General features: G+C 32.6%; 3 protein-coding genes across 3 annotated transcripts; 1 reads left to right on the plus strand and 2 right to left on the minus strand.

The window, feature by feature from the left end:
- Window positions 1-5391: 5391 nt before the first annotated feature.
- Window positions 5392-7094, minus strand: LOC119615030 (alpha-tocopherol transfer protein-like). The gene is made up of 3 exons (XM_037971112.1): window positions 6805-7094; window positions 6363-6735; window positions 5392-5646 (listed from the first exon to the last, which is right to left on the minus strand). The coding sequence occupies exons 1-3, from the start codon at window positions 7092-7094 to the stop codon at window positions 5392-5394; spliced, it is 918 nt and encodes a 305-aa protein (XP_037827040.1).
- A 3039-nt stretch (window positions 7095-10133) lies between these two features.
- On the plus strand, window positions 10134-14186 carry LOC119615032 (alpha-tocopherol transfer protein). Its single transcript, XM_037971113.1, has 3 exons — window positions 10134-10488; window positions 12361-12733; window positions 13749-14186. Exons 1-3 carry the CDS (start codon window positions 10199-10201, stop codon window positions 14007-14009), a joined length of 924 nt encoding a protein of 307 aa, XP_037827041.1. The 5' UTR covers window positions 10134-10198; the 3' UTR covers window positions 14010-14186.
- A 36-nt stretch (window positions 14187-14222) lies between these two features.
- On the minus strand, window positions 14223-16808 carry LOC119615033 (cell wall integrity and stress response component 1-like). The gene is made up of 2 exons (XM_037971114.1): window positions 16727-16808; window positions 14223-14766 (listed from the first exon to the last, which is right to left on the minus strand). Exons 1-2 carry the CDS (start codon window positions 16776-16778, stop codon window positions 14426-14428), a joined length of 393 nt encoding a protein of 130 aa, XP_037827042.1. The 5' UTR covers window positions 16779-16808; the 3' UTR covers window positions 14223-14425.
- Window positions 16809-21737: the final 4929 nt, after the last annotated feature.

The raw sequence follows: 21737 nt of genomic DNA on the forward strand, positions 1-21737 counted from the left end.
GGCAATACAATGTTTCCAATAATCTCATCTATAAAATATTTCTTAAATTTACAATTAATGCATTATTTTAAATAATTCCTAAGTCTAGTAGTGTTTATTAAAATATGAAATGCTTAAATGAGTTTTCATTGTAAACATATGAAATTTGTTTTACATTCTACAATTCATTTCTTATTTATGTACACATTTAATAGAAAAAAAAATACAACAAAAACATACAATTATACTAAGACACTAAAATATAAATTGTTGCTACAATTTGTGTTGAACGTGTTGCATGGTACTTTAATATGACGTTTAAATGTCACGCAAAATTAAAAATTTTAAATAAATATCCCGTCGGTATCTTCTTTACATCGTAGCTTTACATTAAATTTAATTTCTTTGTTCGTTTTTATTGAAAATATTATCTCATGAAGAGAAGCGACAATATACTAATTACAGATTGAAATATGAGGATTTATTTTTCCCCAATAAAAAAATATAGTACATTTACTAATTGCCAGTGTAACAAGTAGCACGTTTTGTTTCAAAATATTTATTCTCAATTCAGCGAAGATCCTTAGACATTTGATATGCTTGTTAAAAAAAGGTACCTATGAGGATCTATATTTTGTAATTTGATGTCCTGTTTTTTAAGATCCGTCTATTTAAGTTGCAATTTATGAGTTTCCTTTACAGTTTAATGTTACGCATAGAGATTGAGTGATCGTACAATATCGTACTTACTTGTTCAAACAACAACATACATACTTGTTTAATGGACCATTGGGATTTGTTGAACAGCTGTTTATAGTTTTCCTGTTAAAACAATTTGTTGTTATGGGTAAATTACAAATTGGAAGTGTTTACTATTTTCCTTTAAGTTGGAAGTGTTTAAATTTGAACACCGGCAGTTTCCGTGTTTCAATTTTGACTTTAACTATTGAATTTAAATTCTTACTCAAATTACGAAATTCCCAGTTGTGTGATTAGTACATTAGAAAAGTTCATGTTATCTTTATAATATTAGTTAGCAATGTTTTAAAACGTAATGTTTAGTTGCTTCCGTTATGACTATGAGTTTGTTTTCAAAACCAATCCTCTCCACTATGCTTTGATTCCCCTATTTCAATTTCGCCTTAAACTTTATGTTTTGATTTTAATGTCTGCAATTTAATGAAACCACCTCTTAAATATGAGTTTATTTTATAATACAACTACCACTACAAAACTATTTATGTTTAATGAAATTTCTGTACAAGATTTGTTTCCCATTGTCCCCTAAAATTTCGTATTTGTATCATTGTATTCAAAATCTTGTAGATGTTTAAAATGTTTTTGTCGAGAAAAAAATGAGGAGAAAACTACTAATGAGAATCCATTAATATTAAATACATGCTGTCATGTCATATTGAAATTTTCATAAAAAAAACTGCAGTCAAGTACATGACACAACCCTTTAATAAAAATATAAACAACAACAATAATAAAATAAAGTATGTATATCTGTACAGGGTGTTTCAAATGGGGTGTTTTTTCAATTAAGCAAAACGAAATGTATGTAAAGAATTTTGAAAGCTTTACGTTATTATCTGTTGTGTAGGCTCTTTTGTACATGGATTATGTCAGTTCATGTACACAGACTTTACGCTAGTTCTTCTTAATCACTGACAATTGCAGTTCTGTTGCTTAATATCCGGCAATCTTCAGGCCATATCTGTGCATTCCTTGTCTCAGCAAAAGTAAACGTAACAATCTTCATCAATCGTTCCTTATTCACTGTTTTAAGTCTGGTATGAACAGAGTGAATCCAGACCATTTATCAATAACACATAAATATGAAAACATCACATATTCATCACCATTCAGTCCATCGCACAACTCTATTATACCATACAATTAAAGAGAAAAACTTCCGACATATTTACTTGGGTATGAGGGTGTTTAAAATCAATTCATTCTCAACATTTAGTCCCCAGTCACTCTACGAGGGGTTCTATCTTCGGTCTATAAACCAATATTCTCTTCTCGTATGCACTCTAAGAGAACCTTCCCAATAATCCCCACAAGATAGATCAGGTTCTGTGGTCAGTAAGCAAATTAAATAATTTTTACAGTTTACAGTCCAGACTCCCTCTATGGTCGAGAAGCTCCAAATCGCACTGTGAAATACCGATCTATACATTAAGCACTTCGGCACTGAAAACGAAATTTCATACTTTCGAGACGAAATAAACTAATTTTTTTTTTGGTGCAAATGTATCAAATTTAGTTTTCGGCACCGATTACGATGTATGCAGAAATAAGCCTTTAAGTATTGTCTCTGATATGGAACAAATAAGGGGTATAATAGTTAAAATGACATATGAATTATTTCCTATATGATGATTCCTTCAATCAATCGGTCTATTCGGTACCATTGGACTATAGATGTCCGGTAGCTGGATGGCCTTTCTATTACCTATTGAAAAGGATTATTTGGTATTAAAAATGAGCAATATTGGTTCACAATTTCGCGTAGCCCCTATACAATGAACGCCCAGAATACAGTTCAAACATTAGTTAGCAATTAATCAGTGTTCATTAGTCAGAAATCCTGATTAATTGTTGCACAAGTTAGTTTTATGTACATATAAGTTATATTGGCGGACATCGAACTATATATGACCCTAGCATCCATTCAAGACCCCATTTAAGACTTAAAATGGACGTTTAGTTTTATATGAACCCAAATCGTTTAATAAAATCAGTCAATAAATCCATCAAGCCTATGATATGTACTCCTAAATATTATGGACGTTTCAGCGATATTTAGTATTTTTCATTATATGTACTAAATTTTGGAACACCCTCTATATTGAATATCTGTCGTTTTGGGAGGGTGTGTAAATAATACACATTAAGAAACAAATTATATTTTATACACTGTCAACAAGATCAAAGTAAAGAAACTTTTCATAAATATTTATCTGTAGTGTCGAAAACATACCACAAAAGTTAATAATTTTACGAAATATTAATATCCTTATAGTAAATTATCTATAGTATGCAATACTTGGTAATACAGTGGATCAGTTGAGGGAAAATTATAAAGCGTACCGATTCTGAAAGTCTACTGACTTTTCGAATAAATCGTAATAGTCAATTAGTCATGCACTACTGTAGAATGATCGCTGTTTTTGCCTAAAAATATCGTTTAGAGCGAATAGTAATATTGAAAGATCGGTATTTGTGCTAAAATTTGTTCAAGATAGATGGAAGGAATAGAAATAATATTCCTCTAGTTTTATTTACCAATAATTTCAATTTGTTCCACCATGGTAGTTGTCAACATTTTCAAAGAACAAAAATTCGTATGTTTTCAAATGCGATCATGATCATGTCAACACAGCTGACAAAGTGTGTCATGCTAATTTGCCATGTTACTGCTACTCATCTTTCACATCACAATGTTGACAGCAACAACTCAAAAGGTACATATTTAAAAAAAATAAAAACTAAAAAGAATCATTAACATTAACTCCCAGTTTTAAGTGTAGGCATCAACTCTCATCAAGGAATATTGAAAAAAAAAAACAGAAATCCAAAAACATTACGACGAGTGAATGCATGTACAACTGTCAACACTCTCCCTTAGTTTTTTATATTTTATTTAAGAATACATTTTTTGTTGTTTATATTCTCATCAAAGTATTCCGCTTTAAGTAGTTGGTTGTTGTTGATTTAAAGAAAATCTCAAATTAAGAGCTCAATATCAAGGTACTTGAAGTTAGTAGTTTTGATATGACTTGACATCGTCTCGTCTTAAATTTAGTTTTTTATATTCAAGTATAAAATATCGATCACATTTCTAAGTAGCTACATTTTGAAGAAAAATAAGTGTAAAAGTACTTAAAGAATCTCAATTTAATACTGGTCCACACATACGAAACTTGGATATTAAATAAGACATGAAAATCTCAAGTGATTGACACTTTCCGGATGTAATATGTATGTTTTTTTTTTTATTTTTTGTGTGTTTAAGTGCCGTTTATCATTTTGTTACATATTACTTTGTCTGATGCTTGATACAATTTTGACATGTTGTAAGTGGTAGGCGTTTTTACTAAATAGCTTTAATGTCAACTGAAAATATTAAGTGATGAATTATGATTCTAAAATACCGCAACATTTGATTTATAAATCAAAAATCATCAAGTAATACCGAAAATTAGAGATCTTACACTTATATTTGCTTCAAATTTCTCTTTCGTTAGTTGATCTATCAAGTTCTGTGTTTATTTATCTCTAGGACCTTCGGCCCTATCATCTTAAATGTAAAGTCGATCAGCGTGTTCATATAACTCTAGCGATTTCAGTTTCCGAAAGAACGGAATCGGCTTCTCTAGCTCTAATCCTTCTTATTTCCGTAAAAATCTAGCGCTCCAAGGTTTCCACACCACAACTTATAAACACAGATTTTCGTTCATTAGCCCTAGACCAATTTATTTATCTCTAGGATCTTTGGCCCTATTATCTTAAATGTAAAGTCGATCAGCGTGTTCATATAACTCTAGCAATTTCAGTTTCCGAAAGAACGAAATCTGATTCTCTAGCTCTAATCCTTCTTATTTCCGTAAAAATCTAGCGCTCCAAGGTTTCCAAAGCACAACTTATAAGCACAGATTTTCGTTCATTAGCCCTAGACCAATTAAGTTCCGATTCATTCAAAGCGCGAAGATTATCAACGTTGGAGTATTTATCAAGACTATTGAAACTCTAACAATTACGTCAAGAAGTACAGATTAGATCGCAAGTTCTACTTTTTATATGTTTTGAATTTAATAGCGTTGGTTCAAACGAAATCCTCGATCGATCTTTATCTTCATATAGAGGAAGCCGGAAACTTTGAACACTTAGATTTAAGTTGAATTTTTAATGGTTTCAATCATTTATGTTTTACTAGAGGCAAAAACATAACCTAACTTCGAGGCTAGGGTTTAAGGAGGAGCACAGATTGACCAAGACCAAGTAGATGGCGAAGTTTACACCATCTAGAACTTCATAACCTTATTTTATTAAGAATATGTTTAAGACAGTCCCAGATTCATAAGTTTCTTCAAGGTGTTTTTATCCAAAGTGCCTTCATTTGTTCGTACTTTGATGAATTGTTCCCGATGTATGCTACATTCAGCATTTAGTCTAAAGCTGTTATATAAACAGTTATCGGTCTCACTGCTTTCAACATAGATCTGAATTATGACCAGACTTAGTTGTAAGTGTAAAAGCAGATAAATTAGAAGAGAAAGGTTACAAGAGATAACATGTCTTCCGAAGTTCTAGCAAACTTCGGGTATTTAGATTACCTACAAGAATAGGATGTTTAAATAAAATCTCCACTTTTTTTTTATAATTTTTTTAAATATTTTATTAATCTATTGACAATTTACGAAATGTACCATTTAAACCAAATTCAGCTTCATATGTCACCACCTCACCAGCTCTAAGTTCCTCCGAACAACCATATAAAGCATCTTCATTGAAATAATTGCGATAACTTTGTAATAGATCTTCCATGTAGGCAATACATTCAGCAATATGACCATTAGAACCACCATATTCTTCTGGTAAATTACATTTTGGTATATACTCGTAAAGATCTTCAAATGTTTTTATGACAAATACCTAATAAGAAAATAATTTGTTAAAAAAAGAGACGATAACAAAATGGAGAGGATACTTAATATTAATACACATGTGATCAACTTAAATTTCAAGTAATAAAATTATAAAAATTCTCATGTGATTATTTTTAGTTACGAGTACTTGTAACTACTTTAAAAGTAAAATAAGTGTCTGTTTATAATAAATTAAATCGATTAAATAATCGATGCATATTTTAAATTGTATAGATAAGGGTTTTGAAATGATTATCTATACGATGTTTGTATAACCTCAAGCGTCTTTGACTTGTTCTTTTCAAACTATAGGGAGAATTTTGAACAAAATAAATAGTATCATTCGGAGAGCACAAAAAAATGCTCTAGACACGATCAATTTGCAGATAAGTCTACAATTGTCTGTTACCGAATCGATCACTTTTCCAATTGTTTGGCATTGGCCTGTTATTTTTTTATGTTATTATTCAAATTTTTTTTATCAAAAACCAAATATAGAATATACACTTTTTAATAACAGGTAATTTCTGTATGGGAAATTTATGTCATTCGATTTGAACGAAGTAATGCTATGACTAGACCTATCAAAATATGACAAAATGTTGAAAGAACTAGTCAGTTTTGTAACAGCTCCCTTGCTGCCTTTTGTACGTTACTTTAACACTTTTAAAATTAACATATTTCATCCTTAGAAAGTTAAAATCTTTCGTTTCCTCCACTTACCGGATATTGCATTTGATTCTTTACAAATGTCTTAATAAAATTAATTTTGCGCTGTATATCCTTATCGGCATTAACCACATAAACCTCTTTAATACGCAGCGGACAACATTCCTGGACCCACCACCAGTATTTTTGAAACAAACAGCGATCAAAGTTTTTGATACGCTCAAAAGATATATTCTTAAGATCTATAATTTGACAAACACCCGCAACAGTGGCATGATCATTTTCCAATGATATCATTTCCATGGCCATCATAATAAATTGAAAAATTTCCTTAACATTATAACGTTTGGGATCGAATTGACCAAAACGAGCTATTAAAATCGCAGCATTGTTATTGCACTTGGGAAATTCCGGATAGTAATGGACTCTGTCAAATAGAATTGATAACGTTTTTTTTAAACATACATATCACTAAGAGTTTCGTTTACAAACTTACCCCAATCTATTAATATCGAATATTCTGCTATTAACACAACGATTCCTTAATACTTCGGGAAATACATTGTAGTAAGAGAAGAAGGCATCAATTCTTCTCTTGGTTGCCTCCAAACTATATTTGCAACGACGCAAAAATGCTATTAAAAATTCATCACTAGTTCGAGCCCTTAAATGTCTTTGCTGTCTTATCCATTCCCTTAAAATAATTAAATCCTGTTCTATCCTTTCTGGTATCTCATTCAAATCCCTGCGTGCTATTTCCGCCAATGTGGGTGAGAGTGGTCGCATTTTTCTTTCGGGTAATTCAAACTGCGTTGGCAAACTGTTTCAATCAACGTTATTTAATAAACTGTTTGTGATTTATTCCTAATTACACAGTTTTGTAATTTGATGACACTAAATAAATAGTACATATTATAAGTGTTTTATTAATTGTTTATGCTAATGCATTCATAATTATCTATTCGTTATGGATAATTGATACTGATAAGCTATGTATGTTAGAATTTTGTGTTTTTTTTATTTCCTGATTTGGGAAAATTACTTTTTTTATCCGTAATTGAAAATGAAAATTGTAGTTGTTTTACCTTTGTGTGTGTCTATACCTAAATTATTAAATCAATAACAGAAAAACTTAATTACTCTTCATATGAGGAGTTCAATTATTAATTATATCAAAATTTTAATTATAAATCTTAAGTTTGATGATCTACTTACTTATGTATACCTATATAAATAACGGAGCAATCTAAATAAATAAAGATGAACACTATTAGAGAAGTATAGGCCAAACTAAGGGCCGGAAATACGGGCAGCAGCCTTCAGTTAGTAAATTGATATAAGCTTAGCTTGCTAAAGAGAAATATACATACTTTAAATCCCTGATCGGCAAAGAGCTTTATAAAGAGCTTTTTTGCACTCTTAATTTCACACGCATGTATGCTTACACATGTATAAAAAACGTTTATAAACGTTGGACATAATTTCACGGACTGACTAAGGTAATATCTAATAGGGAAATCAGAATCTATACTAATAATCATGATAATAAGTATTAAATCCCTGATCGGTGTGTAGTCCATTTCCTTATAAGAGACAAGGGACACTGCTAATTATTATCTCGACGAACTGCATTAGTTCTTCACTGCGCGTAACCTGCAAATATCAGCAAGACTCTTTATCACCTGTAAGTAAATGTAACTGTTGGCGTCGTGAACGATGGGGTGCAAATTTCGACCAAAACTCTCTGGGGGTATTTCCTCTGCTCATGCCACTGCAATCAAGCAAACATTTCGATAAGGTCCTCAACGCGTTAGCCAGCAGCACTTGAGGTAAGGATAAAGAAACCTTGTAAGCTACATATAAAACCGCTGATGGCGCAGTAGTTAATGATTCTGTCCCAGTGTGGGTACCTTCGCTCAGTTATGGCAAAATGGTACCGTAATGACTGTAACGGGCTGATTACAAATTTCCTCAGAATATGCCTTTCTCGCGGAAACAAAGGTACTCCCAGTCAAGGTACACACAGTAAAACAGTTCGTCTTTGGATGTCACCGGTGATTGGTAGGGTCGATAGGACTCCATTTTAACAAGACCACACCACTCATCAGACATAGTATTGTATAGTCTATAGCAGCGAGAAATCTTAGTAGGTTATGTTTAGATCCATATAACTCACTATACGAAATAATTGCCTAGAAATCTGTTTCTTTTTGCGGTTAGAGCAGGGAATTCTCTGTCTTTGCAAATGCAACGCTGTTCCATGAAGAGGGAGCCAAAGTTGACCTGCTTGTCTGCCTAGTACCCAGTGTCCAATTATTACTACTAGCAACCTCGATGTATTCCACCTATTTCGGGTACCTAGTACCCAGTGTCCAAATATTACTACCAGCAACCTCGATGTATTCCACCTATTTCGGGTTTTATGTTACCATGTGCTTTTCTGATTGGAAGAGTGCCACATTAACTTGGTCCCTCTATATGTGCCTAGATTATACCGAAGGAGTTGTCCCAACCTTGATCTTCCATCTTCGTATAAACGAGAAGAATATACGTAGATATAGGATCCGAAAGATTAGTCCTCGTATACGACTGCTCTGAACGACATTCATAGAGAAGCCATCAATTCCGCGGCCGCAGGACACCGTATAAATTCGTACTTGGATGTCATCCACCGCCCATAGCAGATACAGAAGAAATCCTGATCGGGATGGAGCAACAGGCTTAATACCCATTGACATAGGCCATGACGTCCCCACGAATTACCAGCTTGTTTGGTCAGGATTCGCATGATATTCACCACATATTCAACTGCTTAGCCAATCCTTCTTTAATTTGTCCAAAAGTCCATCCAGGGCAACCTCAAACTACTCCTCTTTACACACTCTTGGCGTACATGATCCGTTAAGAAGTCTAATGTGTATTTATTTGAAAACAACATGGACCGTTGCCTCAATCACATAGGATCATGTAGCGGATAATGTACTGCTATGCAGTAGTTTTGGGATTAATCTGATGTAATGGATTGCGTAGTGGTTATATAAGACATCACAATGTTTAATGGAGTTTGTTTTTTCAATATATTTGGATTAGTTTTGGATCAGTCCTAGTCTTTTAGGGAGTATTCTTAACACGTGTGGGCGGAGTAGTCTAAAGGTTTTCACTTTATAATTTGAAAACCTCCTTAAAATGTTGAAAAATCTTATAAAATTATGAGTCATTAAAAAAATAATAACTCAAATTCCCAAAAGTATCATTAAGTTCATATGTCCCTTCAATAAAATATGATTCACAATATCTAAGAATATAAAAACAAAAATTTTATAGTAATTATAAACTTTTTTTTAATAAATTATTGCATATATAAGAAAATACAATAAAAACTAGACCACACGCTAATCAACTAATCGATCAATTAAATGATAGTTCAACTTATAAAAATTACCCCCTTCTCCCACACTTGACTTGTAGCTTCTGCAGTTGTTTTATCTTTTGCAAATGTATTGTCTATTGTAAATTATTTAACATATGTTACAAAAACACCTTACTTATATCACAAACAGGTAGGTATTCGCCACTATTCCATCAATATTCCAGATATGCCTTTGGGTTTTCTATTCATAATTTATCAGATTCGTACATATCGTATGTACCTTTGATAAGATATCGCACGACGACGACGACCAACTATCGTAAAATATTTATTATGCTTATAATTTGCTATTATCATCTATCTAACTACATTTTTGGGTTTGGGTTTACAAACACAAATAAAATTCGAATATAAAAAAATTGCATACTTTTGAATTTTCATCGAATCAACAAAATCAGTTTAACTTGAACTGCGTAAGTGTAACGTTAAGGAAATTTATATTAAGTGAAAAAAAGAACAAATGTATATTCTAACGCCAGAATTGGAAAATGTTGCAAAAGAAAATTGCAATGAAACATTGGAATTACGCGAATCATCATTGGCTTCTCTAAAGGCCTGGCTTAAGAAAACACCACATTTAAAATCGCGCACAAATGATGAATTACTTTTATCGTTTTTGCGCTGCAGTCGTTACAGTTTGGAGGATACGAAAAAACGTATTGATGGCTTTTACTCGCTTAAAAATGTCTTCCCAGAAGTTTTATCAAATCGTAATATCGATGAGTCATTGATGGATTTATATCGTCAGGGGTAAGTTAACTATGAATGTGAAGAGTTGTGTGAAAGGTATTGGATTTTGGTAGTTGCATGTGAAATTATAGTGTATTTACGATATCATGAATGGTTCAGATGATAAAAGGTTCGGTTTTATGAACGATATTACATTGCATAAAGTCTTTGTGATATTAAGTTGTACGAGTCCTGTGGATTTAGGATCTTTAAAAGCAATTGAGAGCTTAATGTTAACAGAATATTTGAGGTAAATTGCTTCGAACACATTAATGAAGCACTTGGGGAATGGATAAAAAATCTTATTAGCTACATATAAAACGATTGGTATATCAGTTGTAAATTATGCTACTCTTGTGTGTGCTCACTTAGCAAAACCCTGTTATAAGACATTCAAATCTGCCAAAATGCTGCCCTAAGGACTACAACAGGCTTCTTACAAATTAGCTCAGAACATCACCTAACTACACATGGAAATGAAGGTCCTGTCCGTCAAGGCATGCAATATCATGTTGACTAAACAGTTCTTCCTGGGATGTCACCTGAGGAGTCATCCGAACTATATCTATCCGGGACCATGCGTAGTTGTGTCTAGAATTCGATAGATCAGTCCTCGTATGCCGCAATTTAGAACGACTATCATAGAGACGCCTTCAAAAAAACCTGCCGCGTAAAACAAAATTAGTTCTAGTACAACTAAGATCAGGATGGATCAACAGTTTTAATGCCAGCAAATATCCAGCTTGTTGTCAGAGTCTCCATGGTACCCACCACATAATCAACTGCTTTGCCAATAGTATTTCATTTTGCCCAATAGATTTATAGAAACATCGTGTTGAAATTTTTGGGCTTGGACATCGATGCTGAATCTACTAACTAGACTACCACATAGGTTTTGCTGTTACAACAACAACAAGACATGTTATCAATGTGAAGTGATCACATTCGACATGGTTTTGTATATAAGGGCGCGATCACATAATGGAAACTTAAATTGTCATCCTGTGGGAATTAGACAAAACGGGGATCTATACTGAAAGTCCGGAAACCGAGATATACTACCGTCAACCTATCCTCACTAGATCCCACATAGAATTACATGCTATTACGGAATTTGGAAAATGGAGTCGATTGAATATATCCCCTACAAAGGTTAACATATTTCCTACAGTCCTAAGGTAATTAGGACGATATCAGCTGATGAGGTTGAACCTAAGAATATCCTGCCAGTATCTTATGGGGTAACACAAGCGAGAGGATAACGATAAGTCTCCTCAAAATGATGATAAGTATTCTTAGAAGATACACAGGTTTACTGGCCCAAGTATACAAAATTGGACGAACGGATTCAGATTTTGAAACTGACGAATGCAAAACCATTCGTTGTAGCGCTGAATTTAAAACATAACCCAAAAAAGCCCATGATAATAGTGGGTAGGATCACTAACATACAATGCTGTGATCCAAACAAGAGGAGTCCAGGAATGTAGAGCATGCGGAGAAAACAGTGAAAATTTATTCGAGACTTTTGTCAAAATTTTATCCAAATATTTTGGGAGAATCGTTAATTCAATATCTGGATATAGCCACTATTATACGCTGATTAGAAAATCCTAATGAAATACAGTAGCAATATCCACCTAAACTGTATTTATAAACATTAGACTATTTCTTTCATAAAACCCTATATAAGGTTTTTGCTTCAAACAATGAGCATAACAGGTTATCAGTTAGCGCTCTGGGTATATATTTTTGGATCTGGTGTCTTTTAAATCTAACCTAAATACTCGTTAAATATTTCTAATTCCCCAACATGACTACTACCAAAATCACTTCTTACCTTCAGACAAATAAATATTCATTACGATAAAACTAATCTCTTAACATTTCCAGCATCCATACTATACCCATAAAACCTTTAAGTCCCAATGGACCACGCATTATCATTTCCCAGTACAGTAAATATGATCCGAAAAAAAGTAATCCCAGAGATGCATTCAAATTACTTTTTATGCTACTTGAAATATTGGCTAACGAAGATCCAAATACTAGTGTTGCTGGGGTGGCATATGTTATAGATGCCAGAGATGTTACGATGGAACAGATGTTACAGTATGATCCATATTTATTGAAGAAAACCTGGACATTAGTAGAGCATTGTTTGCCCATAAGATTTACGGAAATACATTTAATAAATATGCGTAAGGAGGGTCAGGCCATATTTAATTTTGTCACTACGTTCTTACCCGCCAAAATGCCCGTAAAGGTTGGTATCGAAATGTTTGGTTTCTTTATTATTGGAGACCAAACATACACTTAAAAGTGTCATATCGCTTATTTATTACAATACTGTCATAACTCAAAATTCTAGTTTTTTGATCTATCTATTGAGAATGACGGGAATTATGTTTCAAGCTACATAATCAATGCTTCGTTAACCTGGCTTAGATTTTAGCCATAGAAAGTACGATATATTGGATGAGATACTATAGGATATATGGGGGAAATATCCGAATTTGGACTGACAGCAAACCTACAATTAAATCTCTCTCTGGTGACTACTTAACATCCGCATTGGTTCATTAATGTCTCTTAACGAGATTATGCAAAATTCGAATCAGGGGTTGCTCTGGTTGTCTGGACACTCTGGGTTTTCCTGGGTTTTGCCGGTTCTTCCATCGATGATAAAGATATGTATTAATCGCAATAACGCTGTGAAACTCGCAAACAACAGGAACATTTTAGGCTACAGATCAGATGGTCATCCATCTGTTCGAAGGCGGGTCTGACATTTCTACGACAACTATATGTTGTCAAAATTGATGGGGCTTTCAAGAATGCAGCGGCGGATATTGGCTGCTGTGTTTATAGGCCATTTTTAAATATATGCGCATGCTAGGAGACTATAATGACTTCTGTATAAGTTGTAACAATGATGACGGATAGGAGAAGGTCAAACACTTTCTTTGTATTCTACTTTATTCGACATTAGATTTGTCCGAAATGACGTTCCTCTTCTGCATGATCTTTCAAGATAAGATTGCCACATTATCCACCATCGGAAATTAATTGTCTTAATGGTGGGAGGAGGTATGATCCGATAATTTATGTGTTATGCCAGTCTTGTAGTAAATGTGCGATATATTTATGGACTTCTGACAATCTATACTTTTGGGATAATGTATTAATTATGAACGTTTTGATATGAAAAATATATCTCGCCCATATAGTTCCTGAAAAATTTATCCCAATTTTAACAAAATGTCTTTTTATGTATTTAGTTTGTGGTGCATAAAAAAGCTGAGGATTTATATGACCATTTGCCACGGGACTCCATGACAGTCGAATATGGCGGCCACAATGGTTATCAACCGGAAGCATTAAAACATTGGGAAAATGTTATGCTTAAATACAAGGACTACTTTGCCGATGACGACAACTACGGCACTAACGAAAAGTTAAGATCGGGTATTATGGCCAGTGCTGAGGTTTCTGAACTTACCGGTTTAAGTGGTTCTTTTCGTAAATTGGAAGTAGATTAAAATTTCAAGAAAAGTATTTTTATAATTATTTTATTATTTAAAACTATATTAACTACTCGTTTTCTTAACCTAAGTTTATAAATTAAAGTACAATAATTTTTGTATATGAATAAAGAAATAATAAAATTATATAGTACTATTAAATCTTTGGTATATCATGTATCCGTTTTAAATTAATTTAATTTTTTTTTTGCTTCCTAATGTTTCTCTTCCTCAATAATTTATCTTACAATCATTAACTGCAGCTACAGTTACTAACAAAATTTAGTTTACATATTATTTATTAATTTAAGATTTACTCAATTTTTGGTAGAAACTGTTAAATTTTGTAAATCTTTTTTGCTAAAAAAAATTACAATATGTAATCCCCTCGAAAAACAAAATTCCTGCCTATTTGCCACACACATTTTAAAATTTCATGTTCTACATTTTTGCTTAAATGTTGCATTCAATGATGTATGAGTTGTACTGACTGATGCTGCTGATGATATCGATGCTGGTGTTGTTTTCGCTGATGAGGATGATGTTGATGATGAAGTCGATGTTATCGTTCCGACTGCCGTTATTCCATGTGCATTATTTGTTGCACTATGATGCTTTAATGCCGGATTCTGTGTGTTATTGATGTTACTGCTGTTGCTACAATTGCCGTTTAGTAGTGTCGTCGAGGATGTTGTACATATGTTGATATTTTGTACAATCAAATTGAGACAATCTAAACTGGAACCATGCGGTGATGATGACGAATCATAGGAATCTGCAAAGAGGTGGCAAAAGGAAATTGTTGGGTTTTAAAGATTAGCTTTTATATTGGAAATGAATTTGGAATGAATTTTATGGTTAATAATATTTAAAATATTTTTAAGATAATGTAAAATTATAAAAGTGATGCGTCCATGGAATTCTTAAGAATATAAGAATATAGAATCAACGCAGTTTAAATTAGAGCCCGTTAAACTTTGAGAGCTTATAACGTCTTAGAATGTTTAAGTTTCGAGGTATCGATTTGTCAATGCTGAAAACAGAGACTGGCTTAGATAAACTTGGTTTCTTAAACTCCACAATACTCTTATCCAGGAGTAAATCTAGGAGATTAGATTATAAGAATTAAATTTCTGGATGTCTACTGAAATCGCATCTCCAATGTATTTAATCGAAATTTCTTAACAGATGCGTGTACATTCTGGAACTATTTATTGTGTTGACATAACAAAATCCGGGAAAATAGTGACTAAAAGGTTCATTCTTTAATGGAAATATTATTTAAACAGATGTTCTTATTTTCCCTTTTTAATGTTGTGATTATGTTAATAAAGTTTGGTCCAAATGCTATTTTCACACAGATTGATTGTCATACCTCCGCGGACTAAAATAATTCACTTTATATGGAACATCCTTGACAAATACTGTTTCCAAAAGGAATATAGTGTTGCCCAAAATGTGCTTTTAGAAAAGAAGTTTTTCAAACAAATTGGTACGAATACTTTTAAAGTATTCGTCGTCGTAGGGCAAGTACCTCATCGGTAAATATTGTGGCTACTGTGACCAAAAGTGTATAAGTAATGAAAACGTGCGCTGCAGAGTCATGGTTACGGACTTTTTATGGGCCTAAATGGAAGATATAAACTTGAACCTGCGCTTTAGAGACATAATTGCGGACTTTTTATGGGCCGATGGGAAGATATTAACTTAAATGGCACACCCTGAAATCGTAGTCGATGGCGTTAGTCGTGTTGGTCGGGACAAATTGCCGCATCGCTAATGCGATTTGACACTTTAAGACTTTTTCTTGTTAAAATCCGATGTTATGTGAATAATTCTTGTTAAAATCCGATGTTATGTGAATAATTCTTGTTAAAATCCGATGTTATCTGAATAATTCAGAAACGATCCATACACTAGGGAAGAAGCAAACTCCCCGATTTTGACGTTGATCTCCGGAACTGTTTGTGGGAAAGCATTTTGAAGACTATACTAGTTCTAAGGAATGGAACCAGTTCTCCACTCTATGAGGAACCAATTCCTTACTCAATAATGTTTGTTTGAATTTGTCACTCATGGAACTAGTTTTTTAGAAGCCTTAGACAACTTACAAACCTTATTTAGAACACTTATGGGCCCAATTTTTTTTTCAGCGATTTTTATTTGTTTAGATTGTTAAATTTGGGACCAAATTGGAGAAACAGTTGAAGAACTATCATTGGCTTAATTATATTCAAAAAAGCGTATAAACGATTTAATGTCATAGAATTATTTTATTTAGGTGGATAGTTCCTCAACTAGTTTTAGAACTTGGAACTAGTTTTGCGAAAGCGTAACATAATCGATATTCATTCTACAGGACTACTATGGGGGATAAAAGAGAAGAAACTCTGATGGTTCTTTTGGGGCTTGGTAAAAAGTTAAAAAAGTTTTATGTATATGAGGGATTTCATGTCAAGTGACCCAACTATTGAAACCGATGTGTTCCGATTGGGATTTGCGCCTATTTTACATTTTTGCCGAACGTCGCGCCGCTCCAAGTTCAAATATCGGGCGTAATATTAAAAGCATTGATTTTTTAGTTTTGAAACTTTTAAGTCTTGGGAACATATATATATCTGATTCCTAGAAATGATCCTTAACTATTTTTAACAAGTAGTTTATTTTGGAATATGAGTACTTTCAATAAGATTTCTTTCATAAAATAGCAAATCCTATTAATATATAGCAAATACCTGTCAATCCGCTGGCATCATAATTATCATGTAGATTATATTTATGAAACATATACGCACCTGTATACGAATTCTGCAATAAAATAATAAAAAAACACTAATTAGAAATGATTAAAAATATATTAAATAAAATAAACTAAATACATAAAACCTAAAAATAAAGCAATTAAGACATAAAAAACACATGCATATAAATTATAATTTAAATCTTATTTATGTTAAATTCAGCACCCATTGCCAACATCAAAAATACACACAATTATCCTTCATCATACAGCAAATTGTTGTTCAAAAAATGCATTTTTACAAATGCATTTTCATTAATCCACACAAAACTTATCTACAAAACAATAAATTTCTCAAATAACATAAAATTAAAAAAAAGAAAAAATAGTCGGTGCAACGTTTTCTTCAAATAATAAAAATTTTGTATATAATTTTTTTCTGTAAAACAACAGAAAAGAAAAATTTAGTCTAATGACGAGTTAAAGCCAAAATTTATGTTTTATAATTGTTGGCAAATATTAGACAATGCTGTTCTGTTGTTAAGTACTATGCCCGACAAAGCCAGAGGTACTTAAACTGATCTAATCATAAAACGATCAATGGTAGGCGATCGATTTTACTGTGAATATATCAATTGATTTTAAGCTTAAAATTTACGCATAAAAATTATTTATTATATTCTTATACGTTCTTGAAAATTTCTAATAAAAAGAATGCTAAAGATCCCTAAGACCTGCACCTTAAAAAAAAGCATATATTTGAGAATCACTTGTTATGCAGATTATGTATGTTTGCATGTAATTTTAAACGTATTTATAAGTAGTATATGCCTCCCAAAATGTAAATCCAATTAAAATTCATTGAACCACAACCGCAAGATGCCAACAAATTTTACAAATTATTGCAATTGTTCTTTCTTTCTTTTGTCTGTAGATCTGTCCGTCCTTCCCCCTGCTTGTCTATACAATTACTTTTCGAGGGGAATTCTTGTTGGGGACTTATACTTATTAGCAAATTAAATTAATTTTATGTTATATTTTCAAAACAACTTTAGCACATTTTACAATATTGTTAATTTATTTTTAGATTTTTTTGTGTAGTACTGAGTATTATTTGAATACGCAGACGACATGACGTCAAATTGTAATAAAAATGCTAAATAATTTTAATATCAATATTTTTAACAATAATATGATATTTATAAGTAAACGGTATTGTTTGAAAATTCTCTATTTCTATAAAGATTTAATATTCCCAAGTTTAACTTCTATTGGATCTTCTTTCTTCGAGAAAAAATATTGCTGTTTAAGATATTTTGAAGAAGAAGAACAGAGGTTAAACCCCTTTATTTTAAAGTCGTTGTATTGAACTTTCAGATTTTAAAAATAAAGGTCACACAATATCTTAAAAGGATTTCAAAATTTTTGTCCAAAGAATTCCACCAGATTAAAGCAAGTGTGTCATAATAGGGCAAAGACCCCAAGTTGAGCCATAATTCTTTTACATCGATGTGATTTGTTGACTCCTTCTATCCCCTATGTGGTATTTCAATGTTAGTTTCCCCATTAAACATAATGCCTACACAGAGTAAGAAAAATATACACGGCTGGTACCAAATTGACACCAAATTTTTCAATAACATCCGTTGTCAAGTATATACATACATAAGTATATACATATATAGACTTAACAAACGTGGTAAGCTCAAAATGCGTTGTAAATAGCGAGCTTACCACGTTTGTTAACATTTAGACAACGGATGTGCATAAAGTTTATATTGCGACAACGAATTTTTGCAATGTTGACAAAGTTGCGTAGTCTACATTACATGTTGTTGTAACGGAAAAATTTTTATTGAAAAATTTGGTGTCAATTTGGTACCAGGCGTGTATATTTTTTCAGTATATGCGGACATTTTTGTCAATCTTGTATTTAGGACCCCAGACCCTCTTTGGATCCTTGCCTCATAAAAGTATTAAGACATCGTTTGCATAACATAATGTTCTAAATCATTCATCGGTTAAGGTCCTTAGGAGGCTATTAATCGTGATTACACAGAGTAATGGCGATAAAACGCCACCCTGTGATGTACCTCTATATATCCTTTTTCTTATGGATTTCTATTTCGGTCTACCGATTACATCTCTAGGTGCTGTTGCCAAATCAACAGAAGACTTCCTATCTTCGTGGTTATAAATAGAAGTGATGTGCTTCTACATGGATCGGCACGAATGTCGAGAGTTTAATGTGAACGCCTGCCTTGACGGCCTAATTTCACGGTGGTCTTTTCGATCCACTGGGTAGACTAGAGACGGTCTACCACGCGCCCCTGAATTCTTCAATGAAGAACTCAGGTAGCAATTTTTGTACATGGCTGATCCGGTCCATGTACAAGCACTTTGTTAAAGAACTCGAGCTATCTAATCTCTTGCCATAGTAGCCCCGTTGCGGAATGACAGGCAGCATGGGATCAATCCCAATGCAAACCCCGACAAGGAAAAAGCAATCACTGGTCTAAAGTCAATAGAAGGGGGTGACAAGTCCCAACATCAGGTGAAATCAATCTTCCGGTAAGCCGGAAGGTGACCACCCTTATGATGTCATGAAAGATTGCATTATTCAAAATGCAATCCCCATCATCTAATGACCCATTCCAGTGCATTCCTTAACCTCTTTAAGCCCGCGCAACCACACTACTGTTTTGGCAACAGCACCTAGAGACATATTTGGTAGTCCGAAATACCCAACAAAATGGATCAGGATCCCTCTTTTATGAACCGATCAATGTAACAAAGGAAATAGGTATGTCCAAAGTCAATTAATTCCAATAATTGTCCCGACAAATTAGTCGCGTAGCATGTATCAATATATCCTGTTGAGATGGCAACAGCACCGAAGAACTTTCCCGAAGCGTAAAAAGACATACTAAATCAGTACTAATCTTCAATATATGGAGACTTTCCCAATCTTTCACCAATTTTTGCATCAGTTCCATTCCCATGATCATAAAGATCGCTCTACGGGATGACAGGCAACCATTGAATACTAACAATTGAATACTAAGTAACTACCGGCGTCCCACTACACGACCGGTAAGAAATACCGATCGGGTTTAGGAATCCAGCATATGGTGCTTTGTACACAGACCTGTTCGAAGAGAGAATTATCCAACCCATTAGGTATAGGATATATCAGTCCTTAAACCAGTGATGCCAGGAGATTTTTTTCAGAAATCCCTACGCTTATGAGAAAAAATCCCTTTTTTCCCTACACCCACTTTTTATTTTCCCTACATTTTTCCCTACACTACTTTTTTCCATTTTTTTCAAAGTTTATCTTAAAAAAGTACAAAAATAACATCAAAAACTAAAATATTAGCTCCGTTTTATAATATACATATATGTATGTATTTTTTTTTTTTAATTTTTAGGAATGAAATTTCTAGAATTTAAATTTAATTTTTTTTTTTCTTTCAATTTTACATCATACAAATCTTCCAACCCTGACTCTTCAGTTAAGATTAAAAAAAAACAATTGAAAGATTTATGGCAGTATATCGAATTGTGATAAAAATTTATTTTATGTGCCTCCAACAAAAAAATTTTCATAAAATAATTATTTTAAATAAGGTTTACTTTTGCGTTTACTTTTTGCGGTTTACTTTTATAAATTTTCAGAACATTAAATTCATTTTTTCAATCCTGAGTTACTGCATTAAGCCCCCGACTACTCTATCTATAAGGAGTCAGAATATATCGCCCTACAGGATTGGCATAATCCAAAAAGTCGTTTCAAGAAAAATGGATATGAATATTTAATGACATTTAACTATTTTTTTAATAACTTTTAAACAAATCAAGGGGTTTTAAAAATCCAGATTCAGATAGTTGAGGTTAATATGTTTCTCATCTAAATTAAAATTAAATTTTTAGTTGTCTAATATTCACAAAAACGTGGGTTTTAGTTTTTACGTTTACAAAAAATCAATTTCACATCGAAAATAATAGACATATTTGAAATTTCATAAATCTATATGAAAGATTTTAGTATGTCGCATGTTTTGAAGACCTTAGTTCAAGAAAGCCGAATTTTGGATTATGCCAGTCTTGTAGCGATATGTAGGTACATATATTGTAGAAATTACAAGCGGAATTTTTACTAACGATACACTCAAAACTGATTTCATTTTTAATTTAAAAGTTTAATACATGAAAGAGTATATTTTTAGTTGTTAAAAACTATGAAATTGAAAAATCCCTACAAATTGACAATAGTAAGAAATCTTTCCCTTTTTCCCTACACGTGAAATTTTTGAAAAAAAATCCTACAAAAAGGGAAAAATCCCTACACTTGGCATCACTGCCTTAAACCAACATTCTCTCCCCGCGATTTTGAGTATTAAACCACAGCCACTACGTGGATCCCGAAGGAATCTCAACCAATTGACCGGTCAGAACTAGGTCCTGTGGGCAACCGGCCACCCGTAGTGCCAGATTATATGGTGCTCTGGTTAGACCCCATGCCAAATCATTCCAAAATTTAAAGAAATTTTTAAAGTTTTTTTTTAAATTTAATGTCTTTTCATTAGTTTTTTTTGGAAACCGAATTATTCTTTAGGATATTACTATTTATTGTAAGTTTTGTAATACATTTTAAAATCTTTTGGATTAAAAAAAAAAACATTTCATAAAAATGTAGTCCATTTAAAAAACTAAAACATATGGTGCATTTTACAAGTGCACTTTATTTTACGATTTGGGTATTTCCCCAAAACCCCTTTTCTTTTAACCAACACATTGTTGTCGGTATTAAATGAATGAGATGTATAGACTAAATACATATTAAAAAGAAAACATGACTTATGAGATTAAAATTTAATGTTACACAATTTTATTACAGAAAAAAAAAACTTAAAAAAAGAAATATGTTATAAAAAATAAAACATTTATCATTTACAATAAAGAACAGCAGACAAATGGACGCTTTTAAAGACTAAACGAAAAGA

This window comes from Lucilia sericata, unplaced genomic scaffold (assembly GCF_015586225.1).
Source record: "Lucilia sericata isolate MDLA Ls3-8-SP2 unplaced genomic scaffold, ASM1558622v1 Contig003903F_arrow, whole genome shotgun sequence".
NCBI classification, from domain to species: domain Eukaryota; kingdom Metazoa; phylum Arthropoda; class Insecta; order Diptera; family Calliphoridae; genus Lucilia; species Lucilia sericata.